The sequence below is a fragment of the Nyctereutes procyonoides genome, unplaced genomic scaffold (assembly GCF_905146905.1).
Source record: "Nyctereutes procyonoides isolate TBG_1078 unplaced genomic scaffold, NYPRO_anot_genome, whole genome shotgun sequence".
Classification (NCBI taxonomy): Eukaryota; Metazoa; Chordata; class Mammalia; order Carnivora; family Canidae; genus Nyctereutes; species Nyctereutes procyonoides.
In genome coordinates, this window is record NW_026575126.1 from 37,702,892 (window position 1) to 37,729,378 (window position 26,487).

General features: G+C 61.6%; 1 protein-coding gene across 2 annotated transcripts; it reads left to right on the forward strand.

Moving 5' to 3' along the window:
• Nucleotides 1-168: 168 nt before the first annotated feature.
• RAB40C (RAB40C, member RAS oncogene family) lies at nucleotides 169-26,312 on the forward strand. Of its 2 annotated transcripts, none has more exons than XM_055339881.1 (7): nucleotides 169-301; nucleotides 1,046-1,269; nucleotides 18,630-18,690; nucleotides 19,132-19,192; nucleotides 24,078-24,155; nucleotides 24,378-24,600; nucleotides 24,861-26,312. In XM_055339881.1, the coding sequence occupies exons 2-7, from the start codon at nucleotides 1,128-1,130 to the stop codon at nucleotides 25,139-25,141; spliced, it is 846 nt and encodes a 281-aa protein (XP_055195856.1). In that variant the 5' UTR covers nucleotides 169-301; nucleotides 1,046-1,127; the 3' UTR covers nucleotides 25,142-26,312. The 2 variants fall into 2 exon arrangements, with proteins under 2 accessions (XP_055195856.1, XP_055195857.1); XM_055339882.1 differs by lacking the exon at nucleotides 169-301 and adding an exon at nucleotides 888-930.
• Nucleotides 26,313-26,487: the final 175 nt, after the last annotated feature.

A 26,487-nucleotide genomic window follows, 5' to 3' on the forward strand; every position in this document is an offset into this window, starting at 1 on the left:
GCAGCGGACCCGCCCCGCCCCGCCGAGAGCGGAAGTCCCGCCCCCGGCCCTCCGAGCGCTGATTGGCCAACCCCGTCCCGCCACGCCCGGGCCCCGCCCCACCGCGGGGAGGCCGGCTCCCAGGGCGCGGGCGCAGTCGCAGGGGCCTCCCCGCCCTGGCTGGGGTCTCCGCGGGAGCAGCGCCGCGGCTGGCGAGGGGCGTTCGTCCCCCGGGACCCGAGCGCGCCGCCTCGGCCCGGGACCGCCATCGCCCGTGGGCAGGGGGCGTATGCAAACAACCGAAGCCCCGAGCTCCCGATTGGTGAGCGTGTAGAGAAAGGGGCGGGAAGTGCGGGGCGAGGGGGCGGGCTTAGCGGGCCGTGATCGACGTGCGGGCGGGCCAGTGGCTGCGGGAGACTCGGCAGCGGTGGCCAATGGCGGCGGGGAGGGGGCGGGCGAGGGCCGCGGCGTTCCCGGGGGTGGGGGGCGGCCAGGGTGGCTGGCGACTCCGGCCGCTCTGCGGGGCGCGGCTGGGGCGGCGAAGGTGCTGGAGGACGTGCGGGCGAGCCAGGGGCGCCGGGGAACCCGGAGGCGAAGGGCCAAGGACGGCGGCGGCTAGGCCAGCCCAGGCGGCCGGAATCTTGCCCCGAGAGCGGAGGGGGGAGCGGCGGGGGGGCGGGCCGTCGTGACGGACGTGCGTGCGGACCAATGGGCACGGGGAGGAGGCGGCGGGCGGCCAATGGCGACGGCGCGGAGGCGGGGCGGCCGGAGGTTTAACGGCGGGGTGTGGGAAACGGCGGGGGGCGGGCCGGCATGACGGACGTGCGCACGGGCCAATGGGGCCGGCGGGCGCGGGGCGGCCAATGGCGGCGCTCGGGCCGGGGGCGGGGCGCGGGGCTGTGCGGCGCCGTGCGGGAAGCGGCTGGGCGGCGGGGCGGCGGCGGCGCTGAGGTGAGGCGAGGCGAGGCGGCGCGGGCGGCGGGCGGCGGGCGGCGGGCGGCGGGGGCGACGGGGCGGGCCCGTCCTGTCCTCGCCGGCGCCCACTCACCCGGGCCCGGGCCCGCAGGTCGGTCCGAGGCCTCCTGGTGCCGCCGTGCGCCCGCGGCCGGCGCGGGGGACATGCGGGCGGGGCCCGCGCGCGCCTGAGGATGGGGACGCAGGGCAGCCCGGTCAAGAGCTACGACTACCTGCTCAAGTTCCTGCTGGTGGGCGACAGCGACGTGGGCAAGGGCGAGATCCTGGAGAGCCTGCAGGATGGCGCGGCCGAGTCCCCGTACGCCTACAGCAACGGTAAGGCCGCGCCCCACCCCGCGCAGGCCCCGATCCCCGCGGCGCCCCTGCCCCGCCGGCCCGCAGGAACACCCCTGCCCGGCCATTCCCGCGCCCCCCCCCCCGGAGTGACACCCCTACCCGGCCATCCCCACCCAAAGGGACACCCCTTCCCCCGCCATCCCCCCCCCCCGAGTGACACCCCTGCGTGGGGCTCCCCCCTCCATCCCCCCACAGTGACACCCCTGCGCGGCCCCACCCCCGCAGTGACACCCCTGCATGGGGCCCGTCCCCCCCCAACTGACACCTGTGCAGCCATCGCCCCGGCCCCCACCCACAGTGACACCCCTGTCCCCACCATCCCTGCCCGCAGTGACACTCTTGTCCCCACCATCCCCGCCCACGGTGACACTCCTGCCCTGGCCATCCCCACCTGCAGTGACACCGCTGCCCTGGCCATCCCCGCCCGCAGTGACACCCCTGCCTCCGCCATCCCCACCTGCAGTGATACCCCTGTCCCCACCATCCCCATCGCAGTGACACCCCTGCCCCCGCCATCCCTGCCCGCAGTGACACTCCTGCCCCCGCCATCCCCACTGGCAGTGACACCACCACCCTGGCCATCCCCGCCTGCAGTCACGCCCCCTACCCCACGCTCTGTGGGGGCCACTGTGCCAGGTGTGTCAGGTCTGCTGTGACCCCACGGCCCAGGTGTGCAGGCAGGCCGCACCCTGAGATGGTGGCAGCTCCGTGCGGGCCCAACGTGTCATGCTAGAAGACACTCTCTTCCCGGTGTGACTACATACTCCTGAAATTTCTGCTTGCGTTGGTGAAGGGTAGGGGGGGTACACAGCCTGGCATCTGTCACAGCTGCTGCCAATTCACGTATCTCACGTAAGAAAGGCAGCAAGGTCAGTGCCTCCCAGCGTGGGGGCCCTGGCCCCGGGAGGATTTCTTTGAGGGGAACCAGGAAATCTACTGGTGGCCTGGCAGCCGTCTCCGCAGGGACCTTGTGTGCTCCTGGAAGTCCTGCTCCATCTCCTACTACTTCTGGTCTTTGTTCCCCAGCCCTTTGCTACTTTGTGTCTTGGATCCTTGGGGTCCTGTCTCACTGCTCTGAGCATTTGTTGTTTGCTCAATCGCCTGGAGGCGGCTGACGGTGTGGACACTGCGGACGCTGCTACTCCGACCCTTTCATTTTAGGACCTGTCAGGGTTGTTGGATGAGGTGGACCGGCTGACTGCCCTTCCCGCTGGAGCCGCTTCAGCAGGGGGCAGCTCTGCTGGATTTGCACCGTGGCCCCTCCTGCAGCTCGTGCCCTCGGCCCCACCTTAGTGGAGACAACTGGAAGGGGAGGAGAAGAGGGGCCCCGGGTTTGTTTTTAGGTGAAGGAGGGCCTCCGCTGGGGCCTGAGCAGGCCCTCGCCAGTGGACGCTTGGCAGTGACTGTCAGAGGTGTCCTTCCCGCCGTAGACAGTGAGTGGTTGAGGTGCTTTTCCAGTAGGGGCATCGCTTCCCAGAGCCTCACTCCTGGGCGGCTGCTGGGGCGTGTTTACAAGAGCGTGAGAAGGCCGGGCTTTGTCCGGGGCAGCAGTGTTTTCCTGGAACGTTGATAACGTGCTTCTGAGAGTCAGCTCAGCCTCACCCTCAGGTGCTCCACGGGGGGGCCGCCGGCACTCGGGGAACACAGGGCCACCGTGTGCCCCTCATTGGTCGTGGTGGTTGCCACGGTTCCTGTGACACGTTGACTGGAATAGGGCTGGCAGTGAGCTGCCTGAGACCGCGGAGGAGTCAGACTCCCAGTGAGCTGGTCCAGTGGGACAGCCATCTGCCACCGTGCTGAGGAAAGCCCACTCTTAGAAAGCGTCCGGGGGCTGTCCTGACCGCGTCGGCGGAAGAGGCAAAGTGCCAGCCTGTGTCGAGGGTCCTTGAGGTTAAGAGATGCACGACACAAGGACTGGGTGTTTGTGGTCAGGGCTTCAGGGCGCTGACCCCGGCGGCCAGCGCTTTTCATCGGGGTGGAGTCGGTAGGCCCGAGAGCGCTCCTTTCTTCTCTGGAGGCTTCCTAAGGAAGACGCTTGAGGGTGTTGGAAGCTCTGGACAGCTGGTTCTCAGGATTCCACATCACGTGACTTCGTTCTTTGCGAGAGCTACTGACATTCAGGAATTTTTAAATTTCTGATTCTCTGGGATCCCTGGGTGGCGCAGTGGTTTGGCGCCTGCCTTTGGCCCAGGGCGCGATCCTGGAGACCCGGGATCGAATCCCACGTCGGGCTCCCGGTGCATGGAGCCTGCTTCTCCCTCTGCCTGTGTCTCTGCCTCTCTCTCTCTCTCTGTGTGACTATCATAAATAAATAAAAATTTAAAAAAAAAATTTCTGATTCTCTGACAAGGCACATACATGTATTTATTTCTTTTTTTTTCTTCGTTGTTGAAAGCCCCCAGCACATTTCCAGCCTTGTTTTCTGACTAAACTCGCTTGGTTCCTCTGATGAGGAGCGGATGACCCACGCCAGGGAAATCCCCACTTGGTGCAGGACGTGTAATCGGACTCCTTTCCTTGGGCCAACCTGATTACTTACCTGCATTGAAGTCTTGAAGTCTTGTCTAGCTTGTTCCTCAGGCAAGTCCGTGAGAGCTTTGCAAACACGTGAGTCATCAAAATGGTCTTTTCTGGTGCTGGCATCTGAAGCAGTCACAGCCGCATGTGTCAGTGTGCCCACACCCGGGGGAGCTTGCAGCAGGCCCTCGGCGTTTGGTGGTGCTCACGTGCCCTGTGTGTAGACCTCAGTAGATCTGGAAACCTTCCTCTCAGGAGGTTTGACTTCTCTCTGACACACAGCAGTGTTCTATTTATTTATTTTTTAATTTTTTAAAGACTTTATTTATTCATGAGACACAGAGAGAGGCAGAGACACAGGCAGACAGGGAAGCAGGCTCCCTGCAGGGAGCCCGACGTGGGACTCGATCCCGGGTCCTGGGACCCTGTCCTGAGCTGAAGGCAGACGCTCAACTGCTGAGCTTCCCCGGCATCCCCACAGCAGTGGTTTTATTTATTTATTTTTTTAATTTTATTTATTTATGATAGGCACACAGTGAGAGAGAGAATGACAGAGACACAGGTAGGGGGAGAAGCAGGCTCCATGCACCGAGAGCCCGACGTGGGATTCGATCCCGGGTCTCCAGGATCGCGCCCTGGGCCAAAGGCAGGCGCTAAACTGCTGCGCCACCCAGGGATCCCCTCACAGCAGTGGTTTTAGAGGAGGCATCTGCTCTTCTGGGGAGGCAGCACAACACTGCGTACAGGTTGTACCTGGGCCGTCTGCAGGGGAAATGACGCTGCAGGGTGAAAGTGTTGGGGAGTGTCAGTCGTGAAAGCTGGCAGGAAGGAGGTGCAGGTGTTTTATGAGTAGCTTCTACTCCCGAGCGTACCCCCAGCTCCAACTGTGCACTGGGGGGGTGGGCGGTGGTCTGTGCTTGCCCTGCGGCAGCATGCCGGGTACACGCAGGAGCGCAGGCCTGGGCCCACTCTTCTGAGGGCAGCGAACATTTAGGGCAGTTATCTGCTCTGTGCCTCGGCTCCCACAAATCTTCACATTGAGGGTGGGAGGCAGGCAGGAAAACGCACCGGGTGATGGGCCCACGTCCTGGGGGACTCCAGAGCGCACATGAGCCCATGTCTCCCTGTCTGCACCTCTGGGGGTTGGCGTGGGTGGGAGCTGCGGGGTGTCCTTGGAGCCCAGGGCACGGGGGCAGGGAAGGTAGGAGCGAGGCATTGTGATGGGTGTGCACAAAGCCAGGCAAGCACGAGGACTGCCATGTGTGTCTGGGTTCTGTTGGTTGCTGTTGTGTGTGGGACCAAACAGTGTGGGCTCTGCCCACAGGGAAGCACCCTGGAGTGTAGGCTGCAGCCCACGTCCGCCGCCCCGGGCGAGGCTCGAGCTCACCGTGTCCCCCAGCTTGTGGTCTTGCACTGGACGGTTCTGGACTTGACTTGTCACCCGGCTGGGAGATGGTCTCTATCCTCGGTGTAAATCCAGGGAGAGACTGCATCTCTGCCTGTGGTGTCTCAGCCGCTGCTTCGTCCCCAGCATCGGCGTGAGGTGGGCCCCCAGGGCACGGCCCGGCGTGCGTCCTGCCTGGGCGAGCAGCCCGTGGGCAGCACCCTGTGTTGACAGGACCGTGCTGTTGGTGGCCGCTCGTCATCCTCTCCCTCTGCATGTGGCCGGTGCTCGTGGCTGGTCTCTGCCCGTCTTCCTGGGCCGTTTACTGGGTCTGCCTTCCTTTTGTTGGCTGCCAGGCTCCAAAGAGGAGTTGGTGCAGCATGTGGTGTGTGCCCAGCGCGTGCCAGCGCAGGGCCGCCCCTCTGCCACCCTGTGTCAGAAGCACCGTCGTCGTCCTGCGTGGCCTGTGACGAGCGTGCAGTTGCGGGGCCCGGCCCCCACGGCCTCCCTGGGTCTGGGCTTGGGCAGCTGGTTGCTGAGCTCCTGGTTGGCGCTTCTCTCCAGGCTTGTTGGTCAGAGTCTGTCGGTGTGATTGGCAAGGGTGACCCTGTGCTCCCCACGGACGCTCCGCGCTCCCGGGGCTGCCTCCCCCTGCTCTGGGGCCTGCACAGTCACTGAGGCCCATTTGTTCTTCCTTCACTGGGCTGCTCCTGCCCTGCCTGCCTCCTTCCTAGCTGTGACCAGCGGAGCAGAGCCCCGCAGCTCCCAGGGTCAGCTGCTAACCACCAGTTTCTAGAGAAGTTTCCAGAAGGCCGCAGAGTGCCGCACATACACCTATCCTTACGGGGCTGTGATTCCTGGCTCCCCCTTGGCCAGAGGCACTCAGCAGTGTGCGCAGTGTCTAGATGAGCAAACCCCCAGCTGATGGGCAGGCTGGGAGCGGCCGGTCTGCTTCGGGTTCAGCTAATGAGGCTGGTTTGTCGTTTGAGCTGGCACGGCCTTGCTTGAGTTTTCCTAGTTAGTAGGTAGAGTATTTTTTTTTTTTTTGTAGGTAGAGTATGTTAAATGTCAAGTTTTACCCCCAACCTTTCACGGCTTCCATGAGCTCGGGCACGTGGCCACGCAGAGCTGGACCCTCGTGGGGCCGTGCTGTCACGGTGACATTGCTGTGTCACGCCGGGTACACATTGTTCCTGTCAGCAGGAGCATGGCGTGGCTGATGAAGTAAACAGGTCTGTTTCAGGAAGGAACCCTCAGCAGGAAACCAAGGAAGTAGGTGGGAAGGGTCTTTCAGGCACTTCACCTCCTGTTGTAGCTGAATTGTACCTGGTGTTCGGCTCGTGGCCGGCGAGGAGGGGGAGGGATAGGCTGCAGTTAGTACAGCTCGGCCTGGGGAGTGGGCTGCAGCTAGCGTGGGATTTGTGGGGTCTGGGGCCACATGGGTCAGGGTGTTGCCACCTGCCACTTGGAGAAAGTCAGGTAAGGTCCGTGTCCGGCGCCCCGGTTTGGGGCATAGTGGCCCACGGGGCTGGGTTTGGTGCCCGGGGCATGCAGGGGAAGGAGGCTGGGAGTGCAGATGTGCCGGGAAGGAGGTCGACTGAGCCAAGACTGGGTGTGTAGGGTCACCCTTAGGGTGGGAACATGGGCGCATCCTTTGGGAATGCGAGTAAATACATGGGAACAAAGTGAACTTGAACTTTGAGTCTTAGGCGTAACGGAGCTTTGCTCATTACGACTGTGCCCACGCAGGCCCAGTAGTGACCGGCTGAGTCTGATGTCCGTGGAGTGTTGGGTGCCTTCTTGACCATGGACATGTGTCCTTCAGAGGGTAGAGGAGGCCTGGGGAGCAGACATGGCAGGGACCCAAGGACATGACCAGACGAGCTTTGGCCCTTGGGGTGCTAGGCGTTTGTTTGGCAGAGGGGTGCGGCCCTTGGCTGGAATGCGTCAGGGGGAAGCGATCCGCTCAGGTGGGTGGGTGGTGCTCTGAAAGATAGGGCTTCGGGGTCGCGAGGAGGGAGGGAAGGTCAAGAGTGGTCTACCCAGGGAGGGGTGCAGAGGGCCTGGTGTCAAGAGGCTGGCATCTCTGAGCAAGAACAGACAAGCCTGGAAACAGGCAGGAACTCTACGGATTTTGGAAAGTGCCAGAGTCCAGACGCGCAGGTGCCAGATCTCTGGGCGAGTGAGTTAACATCCGCCCTGGACAGAGATCTTGGCCAGGTGATAAACCCACGTCCGTGAGCTAAGGAGGCACCTGGGCGGGTCGGAACAAACTGGTGCGGTTCCCAGATCGGTGGCAGTGCTGTGGCCGAGGCAGGCCCGCGCTCCATCTAGTGGCCTCGGGTCGTGAGCGGGGTCACGGCCAGCCTGGACCTTCCTGCGCACCAGTGTCCGTCACCTGGGCCGAGGTGGGAGGGTGCCTAGTAATCAGGTCTGTGGGACGCCTGGCTGAGAATAAGGCTCGTGGGTTAGGTGGCATGACCCGGACTGCATGGCCTTGAGAGGGTGCAGGAGCGTGGTGGCCTCCAGCAGGGTGGCCTGGGCCTTCCTGGCCCTGATGCCAGCAGTGCCCACAGTGCAGGAGGATGTCAGGCAGGAGTCTGGCTTGCTTGCGGAGGCAGTCGACACAGGGAGGGGTGTCCCTGAGCACAGATTTCAGGTGGAGTGAGCAGCTGCTGCCCTGGGCTGACACGGGGCTCCTGTGGGGTGCAGAGGTCCTGCTGCACGTTCACACACGCAGCTCTCTTGGTCACGGGCTGGCAGTGACCAGAGCCCCGGGTCAGTGAGATGAGCTTGGTGGTCGATCACTGGGAGGATTTCCCTCATTTTAAGTCACTTGGCCAGGGCCACACACGCAGTCCTCAGAGAGGGGCTTCTAATGAAAAGTCCCAGGCAGTGGGCTGGAGCGTTCACTTGTAAGTACCTGGCAGGGAATGGTGTCAGCAGCGAGGGAGTCCGCAGCACGTAGTGTCCAGAGCCTTAAAAAGTAGTCCCTTTTTTCCAAGGAATTAGGAATCTTAGCTGGGAATGATAGGGGACACAATTGAAGACACTTATGGCGTAGTTTTTTCTTCCTTTTTTTTTTAATTTAAATTTTTATTTTGAAGATTTATTCATTTTACGGTGAGAAAGTGAGCACTTGCATGTGCACATGGCAGGGAGGGGCAGAGGGAGAGGGGCAGCTGGCTGTGCTGGGCGCGGCGCCTGAGGCGGGGCTCGATCCGCAAGCCCGAGATCACCTGATCCAAAACCAGGTCAGTCTGCCAACACGCTGAGCCACCCAGGCCCCCCCCCCGCCTTTTTTTTTTTTTAATAAAAAATGAAAAGCCTGACACCTCCAAGGGTCCAACAGGGGAAATATGGTTTAGTAGCAGGGTGAGGTATTGTACAGCCTTTAAAAATGGGAGTTCGGGGGAATAGCGAGTATTCAGTGAGGTGAGGAAGGTTCTGCATCGTGTTGAGTAGACGCCGCCTGTGTAATTACATAGTCTCTGAGTGTATGAAGTGAGAGAGCTGGACAGTGGTGCACAGGAGAGCACACATGGTGGGTTTCTCCAGATTTTGGGGTTATGAGTAATTTTTGTGTTAAGTGCTCAATGCTTTGCTAAGTTCTGTACACAAAGTGCGCTTAACTCTTTATGAAAGCTTTTGCCTTGAATTGGCTCTGGTGTGGTTTATTTTATTTTTTTAAGATTTTATTCATTTGTTCGTGAGAGACACAGAGAGAGAGAGAGAGAGGGGCAGAGACACGGGCAGAGGGAGGAGCAGGCTCCATGCAGGGAGCCCGATGCGGGACTCGATCCCAGGTCTCCAGGATCATGCCCTGGGTCGCAGGTGGCGCTAAACTGTTGAGCCACCTGGGCTGCCCTCTGGTGTGGTTTATTAAGGAAAAGTTCTTCTTTTACAGGAAACCAGTCCCCGAGCTGCCCTAGAGCCGCTCCTGAAGCGCGGCGTGCTAGTGCAGAAAGGTGTTTTGCAATGTATTAGGTAACTTCTGCTTCCTTTCCCATCCCTCATCAGGCGGCCGCCGTTCCTTCTTGGCCCACCGGTAGCCCACGTGTGCCCGTGGAAGGCGTCCTTGTGCCCACAGCGTCTGTGCCCGCTGCGTGCTCGGGACAGGTGTGCACACCCAGCTCTCTGCGCTCAGGCGCAGCCTGCAGGGTGATTCAGCGCCCGGCCGTTGAAAGGCCTGTTAGTCTGAACTCCGTGCTCGACAGTATCCTGCGGGATCACTCGTCTAGAGCACGTTATGTTGAGTTGTAATTTACATACTCTTTTTAAGAGTTTTTTTTTTTTTTTTATTCATGAGACACAGAGACACAGGCAGAAGGAGAAGCAGGCTCCGTGCAGGGAGCCCGACGTGGGACTCGACCCCGGGACCCCTGGATCATGCCCTGGGCTGAAGGCTGACACTTAACCCCTGAGCCCCCCGGGGATCTCCCTAAGTGTTCTCATTTCGGGTGTTGGGTTCAGTGAGATTTGACAAGCACCGCCTTGGTCAGGACATGGATTATTTCCACTGCCCCCTAAAAGTTCTCTCATGGCTCTGCAAGTCTAGCCCCCAGCCCACGCTGGCCTGCTTCCCGTCCCTCTAAGGGGACTTTGCCTCTCTAGGACGTCCTGTAAATTGAGTCACGCAAGATGGTCTTTGGTGTTGTTGGTTTGTTTCACATGGCAGGATGTGTGTGAGACTCACGTGGGGCACAGGCCACAGCCCTCGTCCCATCCCGGGTAGCATTCCTTTGCACACATACACCCGTTTGTTCATCTGTTCACCTGTCAGGATGCTTCTGGCCACTGGTCATTTCCTGATTTTGCCTGTTGTGGAGAATGGTGTTACGAACGTTCTTGTACAAATTCTTAAAGTTCTTTAAAATTTTTATTTTTGTGGGGGGCCCCTGGCCGGCTTAGAGGAACGTGTGACTCTTGATCTCTGGGTCACGAGTTCAAGCCCCATGTTGGTTGTAGAGGTCACGTAAATAAATAAAACTTCTTAAAAAGTTAGTTTTGTGGTAAATGTGCATATTTTGTTGACCACTGGTACATGTACGATCAAGTGGCATGACATATTTGTAACCCACAAGTCCTTGTATGGATGTGTCTGGGAGTGGGGTTAGTGGGTCACGTGTGTCTGTGCGTGTAATTCATAAGAATTTTCCAGACTGTGTTGTGGTGTCGTCTATTGTCCTGAATCCCTGCCAGCTGTGTAGTGAGTCCCAGCTGCTGTACGTGTTAGCCAGTGTTTGATGTTGTCAGCCCCTTTTTTTTAAGGTTTGCGAATTTATTTGAGCGCTCAGGAGTGGGGGGTGGGGCAGGGGGAGAGGGAGGCTCCCCATGGGGAGCCCGGGGTGGGGGGGCGCATCCCAGGACCCCGAGCCGCACCTGAGCGAAGCTGGGCCAGGGGCCGAGCCGCTGAGCCCCCGGGCGCCGGCCCTGCCCGTCATCAGCTCTCTCCAGGTACTTTGCACCCAGAGCCTGGGGGTGTCGGAGGTGCGGCTCCGGGGTGCCCACAGGCGTGCCCGCTGGGGGGACTCCCTGCCGCCCCGGTCCTTCTGGGCGCCACGGAGCACGTGGCGGTGTGGCCACAGCTCAGCCCTGTGGGTAGCGCTCCGGCCGCGCTGTTGTGTGTTCCCAGTGGGTGGCCGGTCGCTGAGTTCCATGTTTGGGTTTTTGTGAATGGCGTTCCTACGAAACTCTCATACCTGATTTTGGTGACTGTATGTGTACGTTTGTGTCCGGGACACACCGAGGAGTGGGGTTGCCAGCTTGTAGGGCGTGTCCAGCCTCCGTGGGCACCTGCAGTTTTCCGAGGTGTCCCACGCAGCGCCGTGGGGGCTGAGAATTCCATTCCTCCCCTTCCATCCTGTTTCTTTACAGCAGCCACGCAGCCTTCCCTCCCAGGGGTCCCCTTCTGTTGCTTGGCCACCCGCTGTGGGCAGGCTTTACTTCCGTGCCCAGTGGGTTAACGAGGACTCCTTTCGTGTCCTGCTGTAACACAGTGCCTCACAGGAGGTCGGCTTCTTGAGACCACCCACGGGCCTTGCCACCTTCCCCCTCCTCTGTCTCAGAGCCCCGTCACGTCCCGGCCAGGCCTTGAGTGTCCTGTCCTTCCGTCTCATCTCTGACTCAGCCAGGAAGGAGTCCCCACCTGTAAGGCGCACCCAGATAACGCAGGACCCTCTGCCTCTCTGGGCCCATCACCGCAGTCACACCTGCAGGGTCCCTTCACCTTGTGGGAGGACACCTCCAGGCCCACCGCCCCATCCTGAAAAGTTCTTTTCCTTGTTTTGGTTTGGATAGATTTTGTGGGTATGGTGCTGGTCAGAGGAGTGCGTGTTTGCATTTAGTTAGTGGTTTGGCCCCAAGTTTTGTGTCTTGGCAGCTGACCCCCAGGTGGTAGGGGCAGGGCCTCTGGGGCTGACCTCCCCGGGGTGGAGGAGGGTGGACCCCGGGAGCGGGATCAGAGCCCTGGCGAATGAGCCCCTCAGCTGTGCGAGAAGCAGATGCGGACTTGGCTGGCGCCCCCAGAGCTGTGAGAATAAACCTCCGTTGATCATAAACCACCCAGTTGATAGGAATCAGGCACAGCAGCCCGAGCCAGCTAAGATACCACTACACAGAGGGGCTTAAGGCAGGACCCACTTACCTGCTGTGTCTGTGGCTCAGAAACCCCGTCGCAGCCCAGCAGGGTCCCCACGGAGCCACCCGCTCTCCCGGGCTGCAGGTGCCTGCAGGCTGGCACACACAGAATCCTTTGTTTTCTTTCTTTAAGATTTTATTTATTGGAGAGAGAGCGAGCGGGAAAGTGCAGGGGGAAGGGGAGGGGCAGAGGGAGAAGCAGACGCCCTGCTCATCAGGGAGCCCGAGGCGGTCCTCAATCCCAAAACCCCAGGTCAGGACCTGAGCCAGAGTTGAGAGTCGGATGCTCAGCTGGCGGAGCCACCCAGGTGCCCCCAAAGAAGCCATTTCAAGTTGCTGTGGTTGTTGGCGGTACCTGCCACCTACTTCCCAGCCCTGCAGGCGGGGGGGCTGCAGAGGGCGGCCTGCTCCGTGGAGCAGCAAGGTGGAGAATCTGCCGTGGACTGTCCCATGTAGCCCGGTCACAGGGGCTGTCTCGGCCTCGCTCCCGGTACCAGGGGCCTGAGAGCCAGGAGGCGGGACCCCGTGCCCACATAGGAGTGCCTGCCGCGTTGCCTGTGGCTGCCCCCCACCTGCCGGGTCCTCAAGACGCTGGTGGTCCTTGGTGTCATGTGTGGGGGGAGGCCTGCCGGCCCGGGCTGTCAGGAACTGCTGTTGGTGGGCAGGGGGCCCAGGGCCCTGTGTCCTCCTGTGTTGGGGGGAGTGTCTCTGATTCCTCGAAGACCCCGGTGTTCCTCTTCTGCTTCTTGTCTGTCTTTGGGGCCTTAAGAGCTTATTTTCCCTCCTTAGGGAGTAACGTTTAAGAAACAGGAGCTGCCTCCCTTGGGTTTAGACGTCCCGTGGAAACACAGGGGAGCGTGCCTGGATCAGACCGCTGAACTCAGCCGGCCTTCTGGGAGGCGAGATCCGGGAGCCCCGTGTGTTGCACTGCTCTTGGAGCCTGCGGTGACGTGTGTGGGTGACCCGGCTCGCTGTGGGGGTGCGGTGGGCCACGCTGTCCGGAGCTGCTGCAGCGGGGAGATCCTGTGGGGAACTGCCCCGCGGACCCCGGCTGGCATTCCAGTTCCAAAGGAAGACGCGATCAGCACGTTTCATTCTTTTTTTTTTTTTTAAGATTTTTATTTATGTATTTATATTAGCGCATGAGTGAGGGAGGGGCCAAGGGGAGGGAGAAACAGCCTCCCCAGTGAGTGCAGAGCCTGACGTGCTTGGGGCTCCATCCCAGGACCCTGAGATTGTGACCCCAGCTGCAGTGGAGAGCTCACTGCCCAGCTGACTGAGCCACCCAGGCATGTCCTCCTGTGGGGTCGCCCGGCTGGCTCAGGGGTGGAGCTCACAGCTCTTGATCTCAGGGTCGTGAGTTCAAGCCCCACTGGGCATGAAACTTACTTAAAAAAAAAAAAAGTCTTCCTGTGGCTTTTCATCATGCTGTAAAGTAGCTGGGTAATTACACGTTGGGTGTTGCCGTTTCTCCATAAAGGCTGGAACCTCAGACAGAAAGCAGGTGGCGACGGCGTGCTGCCTGGGCAGGTGCCGTCCTTTCTTCCCGCCCCCTTCCATGGGTCTGACCGGTGGCCTTCATTCTAAACACTGGAACCTTGACCAACAGTCTCTGTTTACACACAGAATCAAGCTGGCCGGGCTGACAGCTGAAGGTACCTGGTTCTGTTCGTGTTCTCAGTCTGACGGTGGGTTTCCTTGGAGGTCTGCGGTCCTGCGTCCGTGCGGACGGGTGTGTCAGTGAGGCTGTGGAGGGGGCAGCGGAGGAGGAGAGTGTGACGTGTAGCCTGTTCCATCTGGGACACCGTTGCTTGCACTTTTGCCGGTGGAGTGGCTCCTGCACCAGGTTGTCCTCGACGGGCTGGCCGGGGGCCTTCCTCCTGTGCATGCCTGCGGCTTTGCTCGCAGGTCCTGGTGAGGCAGGAGGGGTGCCTTGGTGAGCCCCCCAAACCACCAGCAGGGGCGGGCTGTCAGAAACAGGCATTCGGGTTGGGACTTGACTGGGCTTTCCTGCGCCACCCTTCGTCCTCTGCGCCATCCCCGGCTGTCCCCAGTGTGCTGGCCCCTCACCTCCGCTGTGTTTCCTGGGGGCCGCTCGCTTCTGCCTGCTGGGGCCGAGCCCAGGGAGCGGGGACCTGCAGCCTTCCCTTCCCTGTCCCGAGAAGGCCCGAGGGCGGTTCCCAGACCGCGTGTCCTGAGCACTCACATGTGCACGGCGGGGTCCCTGTGGCGGGAAGCGGCGTGGTGCATCCTGGTCATTTGTGCCAGGACACAGTTGTACGAGACGCCAGCCCCAGGACAGTGGGAATTGACCTGGTGCTGCTGTTACCAAGGTGGTGGGGGTGGTTTTTGTTTTTGTTTTTCTAAAATGATGAAGAACTTGTGCTAAAATTCTGAACAAAATAGGGCACCCGGGTGGCTCAGCGGTTGAGCGTCACACCTTCAGCTCAGGGTGTGATCCTGGGGTCCCAGGATCGAGTCCCACATTGGGCTCCCAGTAGGGAGCCCGCTTCTCCCTCTGCCTGTGTCTCTGCCTGTCACTGTGTGTCTCATGAATAAATAAATAAAGTCTTAGAAAAAATATTCTGAACAAATAAAACATCCACAATTCACCAGGTGGTGGCATCCCTGACAGATGTGGTGTGCCGACGGGGCTTGCACGCTGTGTGGGACAGGCACAGGTGCTTGCCCGTACGCACACCTGGCCCGATGCGGAGCTGCTTGCAGGGCCCAGAACTGTGCCCGGTGGTGGTCATGTGCACGGCCCTGGCCTGTGCCTCCGCAGGTGGTGACAGCAGGTGTCTCCTCCCCGCCCAGAACGTTGGCCAAACAACATGCTTCAAAAGCTTTGAGAAGAAAAAAGGAAAAAAAGGTCACGTGAGAAGGATCAGGAATGAGGACAGCACGTGCCTCCCGGAGCGCCTCTGGTCAGCTGCTGCTGGCCCCCGCTGGCCCCTCGGCCCTGCTTCTGCCCACCGTCCTGGGCTGTGCGACCTGGTCACCCAGTGTGACCCCTCCCTGTGTGTGCGCTGCTCCTGTCTCCTTGTGCGCTGAGCGCAGGGGTGGGGTGCTGGGGCCCGGCCCTCTGGAGGCCTGGTCACCCCCGGGTGCACCCGGCCACTTAGCCCAGCTCCCACTGGTGGGTTCTGCTGAGTGGTCACACCCACTGTACGAGACCTTCCGTGTTTTGAGTGAAATCCCGGGGTATCATTTTCTCCGACAGATGCTCCCTACCTGTGGCCTGTAGGGGTGAGGCGGGGAGGGGGGTGACTGAAATTCTCCGAGAGGCTGAGACCTGAGCCGATGGAGCGGTGGTTCGCTGGGCGCCCCCTTGTTTGTCAAGATTCGGCTTGTCTGCAGCCGGCGTCTCTCCTGGGCTCTGTTCTCTGATACTTCACACGTCACGCTGCACATCTTGGCAGGTCTGGGAGGTGGAGAGGAGGGGCAGGGTAGGTGTGAGGATGTATTTGAAATTTTGGCGCCGGCATGAACCTGTCAGCCTGGGGCTGGGGCTGTCCCCGGCGGCCGGGCCATCCGCAGCGGCACCCTGCTGTCCGCTATCCTCAGCCCCTCCCAGGGCCCCTCAGCCTTCCGTGGGGGCTCGAGGGCTCCCGGGAGAGTGGGCATGGGGCGCGGCCGCACGCTGGCCCTGGGCGTTCTCTAGGCCTTCCCTGTGAGCCCCGTGCTCCGGTAGCCTCGGAGCCAGCTGGTGAGCCGCGCAGCAGGCCAGGCTGGCAGGGCCCACGGTCCCAAGTGCAGCTCCCAGTCCTCGGGGCTCACCTGCATGCGCCCCACTGTGTGACTGGCAGGGCGCCCGGTGTAGCTGCTGGGGGGCGCAGCCGCGGCCCAACGTGCAAGCGCTGTCGTGCCTCGTCTGCTGGAACGCGGGCAGGCATTCACCCTGCTGCGCCTCGGCCCCAGGCATCCCCTCCTCCCTGCCGCTCCCGGCTGCGCCTTGGGGAGTCACCTTGAGGTGCACTTGCTGCAGGGCTGCCTCGTCGTGGGGAGCCTCAGACTAGGCCCTAACCTGCTGGGCTGGAGGTGGTGCTGCCCGAGCACAGAGTCCACACCACGGCCTCCCTGGCCCCCGCCGTTGCCAGCATTACCCTCCCAGGGGCCACAGAGCCAGGACCCAGGGGGTGAGGCCTCGCTCAGAGCTCTGCTTCCTGTGCCATGGCATTATGGGAGTCGGGGCGCGGGCAGGTGCAGGTTCCCCTGAACCGGCCTGAGTTTGCTTCTTCCCAGGGAGTGTTTGCTTGAGAGTATCTGCAAGGGGTGCCTGGGGGCTCAGCCAGGCGGGCGTCGTCCTGGGGTCCATCCCCGTGTCAGGCTCCCTGCTCGGTGGGGACTCTGCTTCTCCTGTGTCTGCCCCTCCCCTCCTTGTGTGCTTTCTCTCTCCCCCTCTCTCAAATGAATAAATAGATCTTAAAAAAAAAAAAAGACAATACGTGTAAGAGAGTCTTTTCTCCCTCTTCTTTTAGTTGTGCTAAAAGGCGCGTGGGGGGGGGGGATGTCTGCCCCTTCCCGTGTGTGGGTGCGCGGCTCAGGGGCATCAGCACCATCCCACTGGGGTGGGAGCAGGACCGCCATGGTCCATGGGGTCCCCCACCGTCCTGACCTGGAGCTCTGCCCCCCCGCCCCCCGGCCCCTCCGCGGCCCTCCTGTCTCCAGGGACCTGACGGCTCCCGGTCAGGCTGCGCACGAGTCACTGCAGGACGGACCGCGCTTTGTCCTCCCCTGCCGGGGAACACGGGGGCTGCTCCAGCTCCTGGCCGCGGGAGCCGCGCTGCTGGGAGCGCGGGGGCGGCGCACCCATCCTGGGTCCCCAGGCCTCGCTTCTCTGGCTGTAAACCCAGCAGTGGCATTTCTGCAGCATATAGTAATTCTGTTTGAGTTCACGAGGAGCCACCAGACCGTGTGCCGTGTGGCTGCACACCCCACACCCGGGCCGCAGAGCACGGGGCTCCAGCTTCTCCACACCCTCGCCAGCACTGGTGACTTTGTCTGTTTTTTTCTGTAATAACCGTCTAAACACTTGTGGTTTGATTTGCATTTCCTAATGACGAGTGGGCTTGAGCACCTTTCTGTGTGCAGATTGGCCATTGGTGCGTCTTCTTTGGAGAAACGTCTGTTCAAGGCTTTTACTTATTTTTAAATTAGGTTTTTTGTTTTTTAACGATTTTATTTATTCATGAGACACGCAGAGGCAGAGGGAGGAACAGGTCCCTGCAGGGAGCCCCGTGCGGGACTGGATCCCAGGACTCCGGGATCATGCCCTGAGCTGAAGGCAGGTCAACCCCTGAGCCCCCCAGGCGCCCCTAGGTTGCTTTTTGTTACTGAGTTGCAGCATTTCTTTCTATATTTGCGTATTGGTTCCTTATCAGATATATGATTTGCAAATATTTTCTTCTATTTTGTCGTTCCAATTTCATTCTGTTAAATGTTCTTAGATGCATGGGAGCCAGCTGGGAGTTGGCCAGGCCAAAGGACGGCTAGGGTAGAGGCACGGTGCCCGAGGGGGTGTGCCGTGTGCACAGTGAGGAGAGCAACTGCATTAAGAATGCCCGTTTGGGGGGATCCCTGGGTGGCTCAGCAGTTTGGTGTCTGCCTTCAGCCCAGGGTGTGATCCAGGAGACCCAGGATCGAGTCCCGCGTCGGGCTCCCTGCATGGAGCCTGCTTCTCCCTCTGCCGGTGTCTCTGCCTCTCTCTCTCTCTCTGTCTCTCATGAATAAATACACAAACTCTTTTAAAAAAAAGTGCCCATTTGTGGGGTGCCTGGCTGGTTCTGCTGGTGCACTGTGTGACCATTGATCTCAGGGCTGTGGGTTCAAGCCCCACGTTGGGTATGGAGGTTACTTACAAAAGCAAAAACAGGGCGCCCAGATGGCTCAGTTGGTTAGGCATTTGACTGACTCTTGATTTCAGCTCAGTTATGCTCTCAGGGCTGGGAGATCGTGCTCCTCCCCCCGTGGATGCGCGCTCTCAAGTAAATACGTACATAAATAAAATCTTAAAACATAAAAATAAACCTTTAAAAAAAAGCCTATGAAAAGCCAAGAGACTGGTGAGATTTGTGAGGCTTAGGAAAGAAGAGGGAAGACAGCTGTGGGAAGTTTCTGGATGGCCCACAAACCACGTGAAGATGTTGCGTGTAAGCTTAGTGTCCCTGCTCCTACCAACTTGTCTTGGACTATTTCTCATAAAAGAGTAGAAAAATAAAAACTGGGATCCCTGGGTGGCTCAGAGGTTTGGCGCCTGCCTTTGGCCCAGGGCACGATCCTGGAGACCAGGGATCGAATCCCACGTCGGGCTCCCGGTGCATGGAGCCTGCTTCTCCCTCTGCCTGTGTCTCTGCCTCTCTCTCTCTGTGTGTGTGACTATCATAAATAAATAAAAATTAAAAAAAAATAAATAAAAACTGAAGGTATGGCAGGCATAGATTCTGCAGAGAGCTCTCCAGAGAAATGACATTTTAGAAATTACTTTACCCTTAATAATGCTTGCAGCACGCTCTAGTTGTCAGTACCTGGGGGCTACGGTAAACCCAAGAACTCTGGAGGTCGACCCCGGGACCCACGCGAAGTAGGTCAACAGGGAGACGAGCCACCCTCTCTCCCCGCCAGGGCCGTCAGCACCCAGCCCGGGCTCTTGGGGCCATGCAGGCTGGCCAGCTCGGGTTGCTGGGTGGAGCCACAAGAAGGCCGCAGGGGGGAGCGGCACACGGCCCTTGGCCCCGCGGGTGAGTCCTGGTGGGCCTGTCCCCACAGGTCACTGCAGCTGCTCTCTGCTTCCTTACAGGAATCGACTATAAGACGACCACCATCCTGCTGGATGGACGGCGGGTCAAGCTGGAGCTCTGGTGAGTCATGCCACGCGGGGCGAGGTGCCTGGGGCAGGGACCAGCCGTGCAGTGTCATTGTGATAAGGAGCCGGGACGGTGTCCCGTGCACGTTCAACGGGGCCCGCTGCTTGCACCAACACGCTGTCAGTGTGGACTGGACTTTGCTCTGTGATGCAGAAACCACAAGTCCGGGCTGTTCTATCTGGTGGAGCCTGGCTCCCTTTTGCCCATAAAGACTCGTTTCTACAGTGATCTCTCTCCTTGCTTTTCACTGGGCTGCACATTAAGGGGCATTTCCTGGAACCTCAGCGTGGAGGCGGGCATCCGCAGGGTGGGGTTCTGCAGCCTGGCAGGGCAGGGCAAGCTTCCAGGGCGCAGAGGCCCACGGAGGCCGGGAGGGGCAGCTGGGAGCCCCACTGGGGTCCCATGGGCTGTGTCCCCCAACCCCCTGTGTTTCAGGGACACCTCGGGCCAGGGCAGGTTCTGCACCATCTTCAGGTCCTACTCTAGAGGCGCGCAGGTAAGCCCAGTGACCTTTGGGGTGCCACCTCCTCCCGCCACTGTGCTGTCAGACCCCCTGCGTGATTCTCTAAGCACATCCTGACATTTGAACGCCAGGCTGCCCCCTGGGCCCACGCACACCCGTGGCTCCTGCTGTCGGAGGCGCCATGGGAGGTGTGCAGAGACCCTTGGAGGTACCACTCAACCACCCCGCTCACGGGGAAGAAGATGAGACTTCCCCGTCTCCCAGGACCGGGACGTGCTGGGTCAGGGGGCTCCGGGTGGGCTGCCCCTCCCAGAGTGGGGGGCTCCGGGTGGGGTGGCCTGGGTCACTGCTGAGGCCAGAGACAGCCTTGGAGCCACCGCGGAAGGGCTGCCGCAGGTCCTCTGAGGGGCAAGGCGGCAGCAAGGAGCAGGAGTTGGGGTGTGCAGGGGCAGGTCCGCGTCCTCTGGGTTCCCCCCAGCATGCCTGCCCGCTCCCTGGATTTGGCTGTGGTTTGAGGCAAGAAGGAGAAGGGAAGGGAGCCGTGAACGGATCTGCCCTCAACGCTCACCGTCGAGTCAGTGTGTGGTCTGGGGACAGGGCAGCGATCCCGGGCTTCTGGGATTGCTGAGAGACCTGGGGTCGGACCTGCCTGCGCTGCGGGGAGGGGCCTCTGTGGAGGGCAGCGTGTGCAGGGATTGGGCCCGTGGGCAGGTGGCTGGGCCTCTGGCTGTGTGGGGTGCGGGCTCTGGGGTGCTGCCTGGCTTGGGCTCGTGGGGACCCCACGGGCATCTTTTTTGCTTTGTGAGCAATGATTAATGCCCGGCCACCCCTGTGCTGCTCTCTCTGTTTCGTGGGACTTGGGAAGCCAGGGGAACTTGGTCTATGACTGAGTCCCAGCAGGTGTTGGCAGGAACACCCATCCCAGCCCTTCATCCAGGGCCTTGTCGACAGGAAAGCACCCTGGACGCGGCCTTGGTCTGCTCTTGGCTGGGGGTGGGGGGGTCCCTCAGGCTGGGCTTGGGAGCCAGTGCCACGAGCTCGCACAGAGGTGTGCGCAGTGCTCCTGCCGCCGCTGGCTTGGCAATGTCACTGGTCCTCATCTGCGTCCCCCCCCCCACCCGTGTTGGGGGCACCCTGCGGAGGAGGTGTGGAACTGGCAGTCCTACCTAGAGCCGACTCAGGGTGTGGGTTGCAGCTTCGGGGCATCTGTCATGAGCACCAGAGGTGAGGTTAAGAGCAGGAGCTGCCTGCGGTTCCCAGCGCCCTCCGGGGGAGCGTGGGGAGAGCTCGGGCGCATGGAAGCACGGCTCACGGCCCCCTTTTATTGAGGAAGGGACTGCGTGTGTGCTTTCAGCACATGAAGGGGGAAGGCTGTCAGAGGGCAGCGTTCACTCTGCACCGTGGGGTTCCTGCCGAGCTCTCTTGTGATCCGTGGAATTTGAGAATTTCCTAATTTCTCTCCGATGAACACGTAGTGCTTCTGTGATGAAGACATGGGGTAGCCGCCTCGGGGGGCGCGGGGTTGGGCCCCTGACCGCGGCCACCCTGCCTGCTCTGGGTGCAAACACGGGCCAGGCCACAGACGCTCCTTTCTGGACAGCCAGCCAAGGCCGCGAAGGACGCAGGGAACGGGCCTGCAGGTTTGCCAACTTGTGCGTTTTGGGAAAGCATGTAGCGTTACCGCGTCCTCTGCAAGCATCCAGCCCAGTCCGCTGTGTGCTGGCTGTTGCTTTTACTTTGCTAGCTCTGGGGGCTCTTGTCATTTTGGGGCTGGAGGAGCCCATGGCAGATCTGAGGCCTGGGCGGAGCCTCGAAGCGGCCTCAGTGCACCGCTGCCGCCTTTTGTGTTCCCACCCCACGGGGGGCAGCGAACGGTGCCGGGGGGTCTGCAGGGTTGGCACCCGCCTGGTGGTACCCAGAGTTCTGTATCTCCTGTCACTGTCCTACCCTCCGAGAGTCCAGACCAGGGAGGGACCTTGCAGGGCCTTTGGACCTAGGTCCCAGAAGACCGTGTCGACCCGGGCTGCTCGCCTGCCCACCACAGTACAATCTCGGGGCGCTTGCCACCAGCACTTTTGTGTCCTGGGCCTTGGCCCATGTTTGCTGTTGCTGGGGTCTCAGGTGGCCACTCCTGTCCCTGAGGGCTGGTGCCTCCTGCTGGGGCTCCCTGGGGTCCCCTAGGCCCTGTGCAAAGAGGGAGCTGGGGGCTTTGGGGTCAGCTGGATTAGCACTGGGCGGCCCTGGCTGGGCACCGATCTGCTTAGTTCCCATGGAGGGGAGCTTCCTGTGGGAAATGGCCCCGGGCTCGCATCTACCTTGAGTGCGTGCTGACGGGCACCAGCATGCCACCTGTCTCCACCCAGGGGGGCGGGCGTATGGGCTGGGGACCGTTTGGCAGCTGCCCCGTTTTCGGTGCTTCTAGTGGGGGTGTGGGCAGAGGGCTTCACCACAGCTGTTCATTCCTTGGGAGCTTTACTGCACAAAATGCATCACACACCCCGAAAGTTAAATTCATAAAAAATGCACCCCTGTCCCTCAGTCGGGGTGCTGGCAGCACAGGTACGTTCATTTGTCCAGACTCATCAAACTGTCCACGCTGAAAATCTCTGCCTCTTCTGAGGTGCAAGCTGTAGCTGAGAACTAATCTTGGGGCCGGGGCTCCGTCGTTTAGGCATCAGACTTGGTTTCGGCATAGGTCATGATCTCGGGGTCCTGAGGTTGAGCTCCATGTGGGGCTCCCTGCTCAGCGCAGAGTCTGCTGGAGATCCTCTCCGTCCGCCCGCCCCCTGCACATGTCTGTGCCCTCCTACGTGACAAGTGGAAATAACCTTGATAGAATGAGGCCGCACAGCTCCACTTCTGGGATTTTATCTTCCTGGGCAGGGGGGTCGGGGGGTAACAGACGTTGGTGATAAAGGTAGGTGAAATGACCCGAGCGCCAGCAGTGGCAGCTCCTGAGCCTGGTGTGAGGGGCAGGCTGCCGGGGGCGGGGCCCGGGGTGAGGGCCGGGCACGTAGCCCCTCGACCCCGTCTGTGTCGGGAGTGAGAGTGAGTGCCGTTCCCGGAGGGGTGGGGAGCTCTTTGTACCCCAGAGTTGCTCCTCGCGTACAAAGCCTGAGTACCTGTCACCGATTGAGGAAATAGGATGTAGCGAAAATGTGTTTGCGCCTCTTTGAAACACACAGTGGACGCTAGTACCCCTGGGGCTTCTGGGCATGGACGCTTGGGCGTCTGAGCCGTCCCGTCCTGCTTGACCCCCGTGCCCTTCCCTGCCACATCCCTGTGGCCCGCCCCGTGGCCTTCGACCTGATGGCTGTGAGCGGGGCTCCTCCGTTACACCCGGCAGCTGCAGGGCGGCGGTGGTGCCAGCGCAGGCCCAGCCAGGGCTTCCCAGGGCCCGGGCCCGGGCCCGGGCGGAGAGCAGGAGCAGGACAGGAGGCCCCAGCCAGCCGCCCGCCGCGTGGTTGTCCTGCAAACGCCTATGGGAGTCACCGTATGTTTGTGTTTGTGACCCTTGTGCCAGGGCTTACGGGGCCGCGCACCCAGGCTGCGCACTCGGGTGCTTCTCTGGGGCTGGCCATCCGTGCGCTGTGGCCACAGCTTGTCTTCTCCCAGCTCTGGGTCCGTGCGTCCCGGTACTGCTGTGAACAGTGCAGACACGAGCGTGCTCACTGGACACGTCCTTGGGTATCTCTGGAAGGGGGCCCTAGGCGTGGAGGGTCAGCAGCATGAGCCCCCGGGCCCCAGGCAGCGGGGCCCATCCAGTCTCACCCTCTAGTGCCCCCCAAACTGGTGTCTTTGCCCTTGACGCCATGTGGGTCAGTGCCCATCTGTCTCGAAGGACTTCCCTCCGGGCCTGGCTCTTCTCCCCCGGCCAGTGTCCCCCTCCCTGGTTGGCTGTTGGCTCTGCTCCGCTCTGCTCGAGGCTTTCCGGGCAGGGAGTGAGATTGTGACCTGTGTGCTCAGAAGACCTGGGGGCTCCCCTGCATCTTCCAGGATTGGAAGGATTTATCTGAGGGAAAAGACTCATTTTGAGTTGGAGGCTGCCCTGGGTCTGACCTCGGCTGCAGGGTCCCAATGTGTGGGCGGGTCGGGGTGGGTCCTGAGCTGCTGCCCGGGGAGCGTTGGGGCAGACACAGGCAGGGGCCCGCGGATCGCTGGAGTCTGAGGCTTGTGACAGGTCCCTGAGTTATTTGAGGCAGGGACGACAGGCGAGCCCAGCAGGTGGAGCCAGCCCAGGGCCGAGCTCCCACTAATTGGTCTCTGAGGGATGTGACAGACCCGCCTGGCTGCTGGGGGCCTGCGGGGGCGGCTGACGTCCTGCGCTGCAAGTTTGGGTTGGGACGCTGAGGATGCCTCCGCTCCGCCCCCGGTGCCCGGGCAGAGGACACTGCGGGACACACGTTGCCCGTCAGCCTTCCAGGCTTGTCCGCAGGACCCGGCCCACCCGGAGGCCCTCATAGACTGCCTGTCCTACGGGAGGGATTGTGAAGTGATCACAGCTTCATGCTTATGGTGTGTTTGTAAGAAAGACGTTGAAAACATGCCCCTTGTCCCAGCCACGTCCCCAAGATAGGGAGGGGGCTGCATGGAGCCCACAGGATCCCCCACTGCCATCAGCCCACACGGGGCACCCAGGGCCGCGTGGGCCGGGACTTGGGGAGGGGACGGAGTGGGGGGCTGGCCCAACTGTAGGCAGAGCCGGGAGCAGAGGTGCCTCTGGACGTGATGGAGTCTGCAAGCCGCCCGTCTCCCGCGGGGCTGTGTTAGTGACCCACGCAACCTGCCTGAAAGCCCGTGTGCCTGGCCCACCTGTGCTGGGCGGGAGTGGTGCCCTGCCACACCGGGCACTGTGCCCGGACCGAGACCCCTTCCATCCAGGTGGCCCGGCCTCTCGACGCCCGTGTCTCCCTTGCAGGGGATCCTCCTGGTCTATGACATCACCAACCGCTGGTCCTTTGACGGCATCGACCGGTGGATCAAGGAGATCGATGAGGTAGGTGTGCACCGCACATGCACCTTCGGGTCTCCATCCCCGGCAGGAAGCCTGGGGGCCCGTTTGCTGCCCCCCCGGCCCTGGGTCCTCCGCTCTGAGCACCCTGGCTCCCAGGGGCCTCAGCATGGACCGCGAGGCCCTTCCTGCTCTGGGGCCTGGGGCACGGCGCCAAGACGGGGTGCCCTGTGGTCGTGCCTCTGCTGAGCCCTGTGCCCTCCCAAGCATGCGCCCGGCGTCCCCCGAATCCTGGTTGGGAACCGGCTGCACCTGGCCTTCAAGCGGCAAGTGCCCACGGAGCAGGCGCGGGCGTACGCAGAGAAAAACGGAATGACCTTCTTCGAGGTCAGCCCGTTGTGCAACTTCAACGTCATCGAGTCGTTCACCGAGCTGTCCCGTATCGTGCTCATGCGGCACGGCATGGAGAAGATCTGGAGGCCCAATCGGGGTAAGGGGCTGCCCGTTGGACCCCGGCTTGTCGGGGGGCTGGGTCTGCCCCGCGTGGGGTCCTGCGTCATGGGGGGGCACCATGCACGATGCCCCGTGTGCACCTCGGTGCTGGGAGGTGGTGCTATGGCCTGCAGGCCTCCCTCCCGGAGCTGAGCCCGAAGGTCCCAGCTGAGGAGCCCCGGGGTGCAGGGCAGGGGCCCCCAGGGCTTGGCACACCCAGCCTCTCGCGACACCCTGACCTGCCTCCCCCCTGTGTAGTGTTCAGCCTGCAGGACCTCTGCTGTCGGGCCATTGTCTCCTGCACCCCCGTGCACCTCATCGACAAGCTCCCACTGCCCGTCACCATCAAGAGCCATCTCAAGTCCTTCTCCATGGCCAACGGCATGAATGCCGTCATGATGCACGGGCGCTCCTACTCGCTGGCCAGCGGGGCGGGCGGCAGCAGCAGCAAAGGCAACAGCCTCAAGAGATCTAAGTCCATCCGCCCCCCCCAGAGCCCGCCCCAGAACTGCTCGAGGAGCAACTGCAAGATCTCCTAGCGGGGCAGGCTGGGCGCCACCCTGTCCAGGGCACTCTGGGAGGGGTCACGCTCGGGGAACGCTTCTGGCTGGGCGCTGGTGGGCGCGGTGTGCGGGGGAGGCTTGGCCACAGCGCCTCCTGGGAAGTGCAGTGGTCTCTGTCAGACCAGTTCTGTGGGACCGGAGAGCCGCGGGAGCCTGGGGGGGTGGGCAAGCCTGGGCCCCCACGGGGCGGGGTGCGCGGCCGGGAAGCGCCCAGGAGGCAGCCGTGCCTGGCCTGGCCTTGGGGGCCGTCCGTGGGGACCTGGAGGCCTGGCTCCCTTTTCTTATTTATATAGAAGTTGTTCACCTTTTTGTACATTTTTAAAGGACGGACAGGGACCTGTGACGCAGCCACGTGGAGGGCCTATCTGCTGTGGGACACTTGGAGGGGGAGGGGATTGAGGCATCGGCGGGGACCACCCCCCTTAGGGCTCCAACCTGGGAATTCATAGACACTTCCTCCCCCGCGGTCTGCTCGGGTGGCCGCCGCGTCCCCAGCTCCCCCGAGTGCTGGTGCTCGTCCGAGGGGACAGCAGCCTCAGCGCCGTCACTTCCGCTTACGTTCCCATTGCCGCGTGAAGCTGAGGCGCAGGGTGGGGCTGTGCGAGCGCCCCTGACCCGCCCCAGCCTCCGGGGCACCTGGCTTCTGCTCCCCGGCTTCGGTGCGCCGAGCCTGCTGGGGCGCAGATCCCCAGGGCCACTCAGACCTGGGTCTTCGTGACGCTCCCTGGACTGTTTCCGGCAGGGACGCCGAGCCCCCGGAGCGGCCGGCAGCCAGCCCTGAGCAGGAGGCCTGGCCCCTCCTGCCGCCTGCATGGCGGCGTGGCCACCAGTCCCACTGGTGCTCAGCTCTACCTCCTACTCATGGCCGCGCCCCGGGCTCCAGGACCCCTCGTGCTGGGTGCTGGGAGCGGGGTGGGGGCCGCGGTCCGGGCCGTGGGGCAGGCAGGGAAGGTCACACCTGTCCCGTCCTACCGGCCGGCCCCTCTCTTCAGACTTTGAACCCAAGCACATGGACGTCGTCTCAAGGAGTGGATGGCCCTGTGTTCGCTCTGTCAACACTACCCTTCGCTGCTGTCGGACACACCATTCCTGTGCTCACTTTGGACGGTTTTCATTTCTTTGTACAGTAAACGTGATTCAGCTCTGATTTCCAGGCCACGTTTTCTATAAATTAAAGCCTCTGGTTGTAACTGGTCAAGTGGTAGGTGGACGTGACGTGCTGTGCTGGGTGCAGTGCAGGTCCTGGCTGGGAGGGCTGGAGCCCTAGTCCCCGCTGCCCCCCGGGGGACCGTGTGGACGGGGCCTAACTGCCAGGTTTGCTG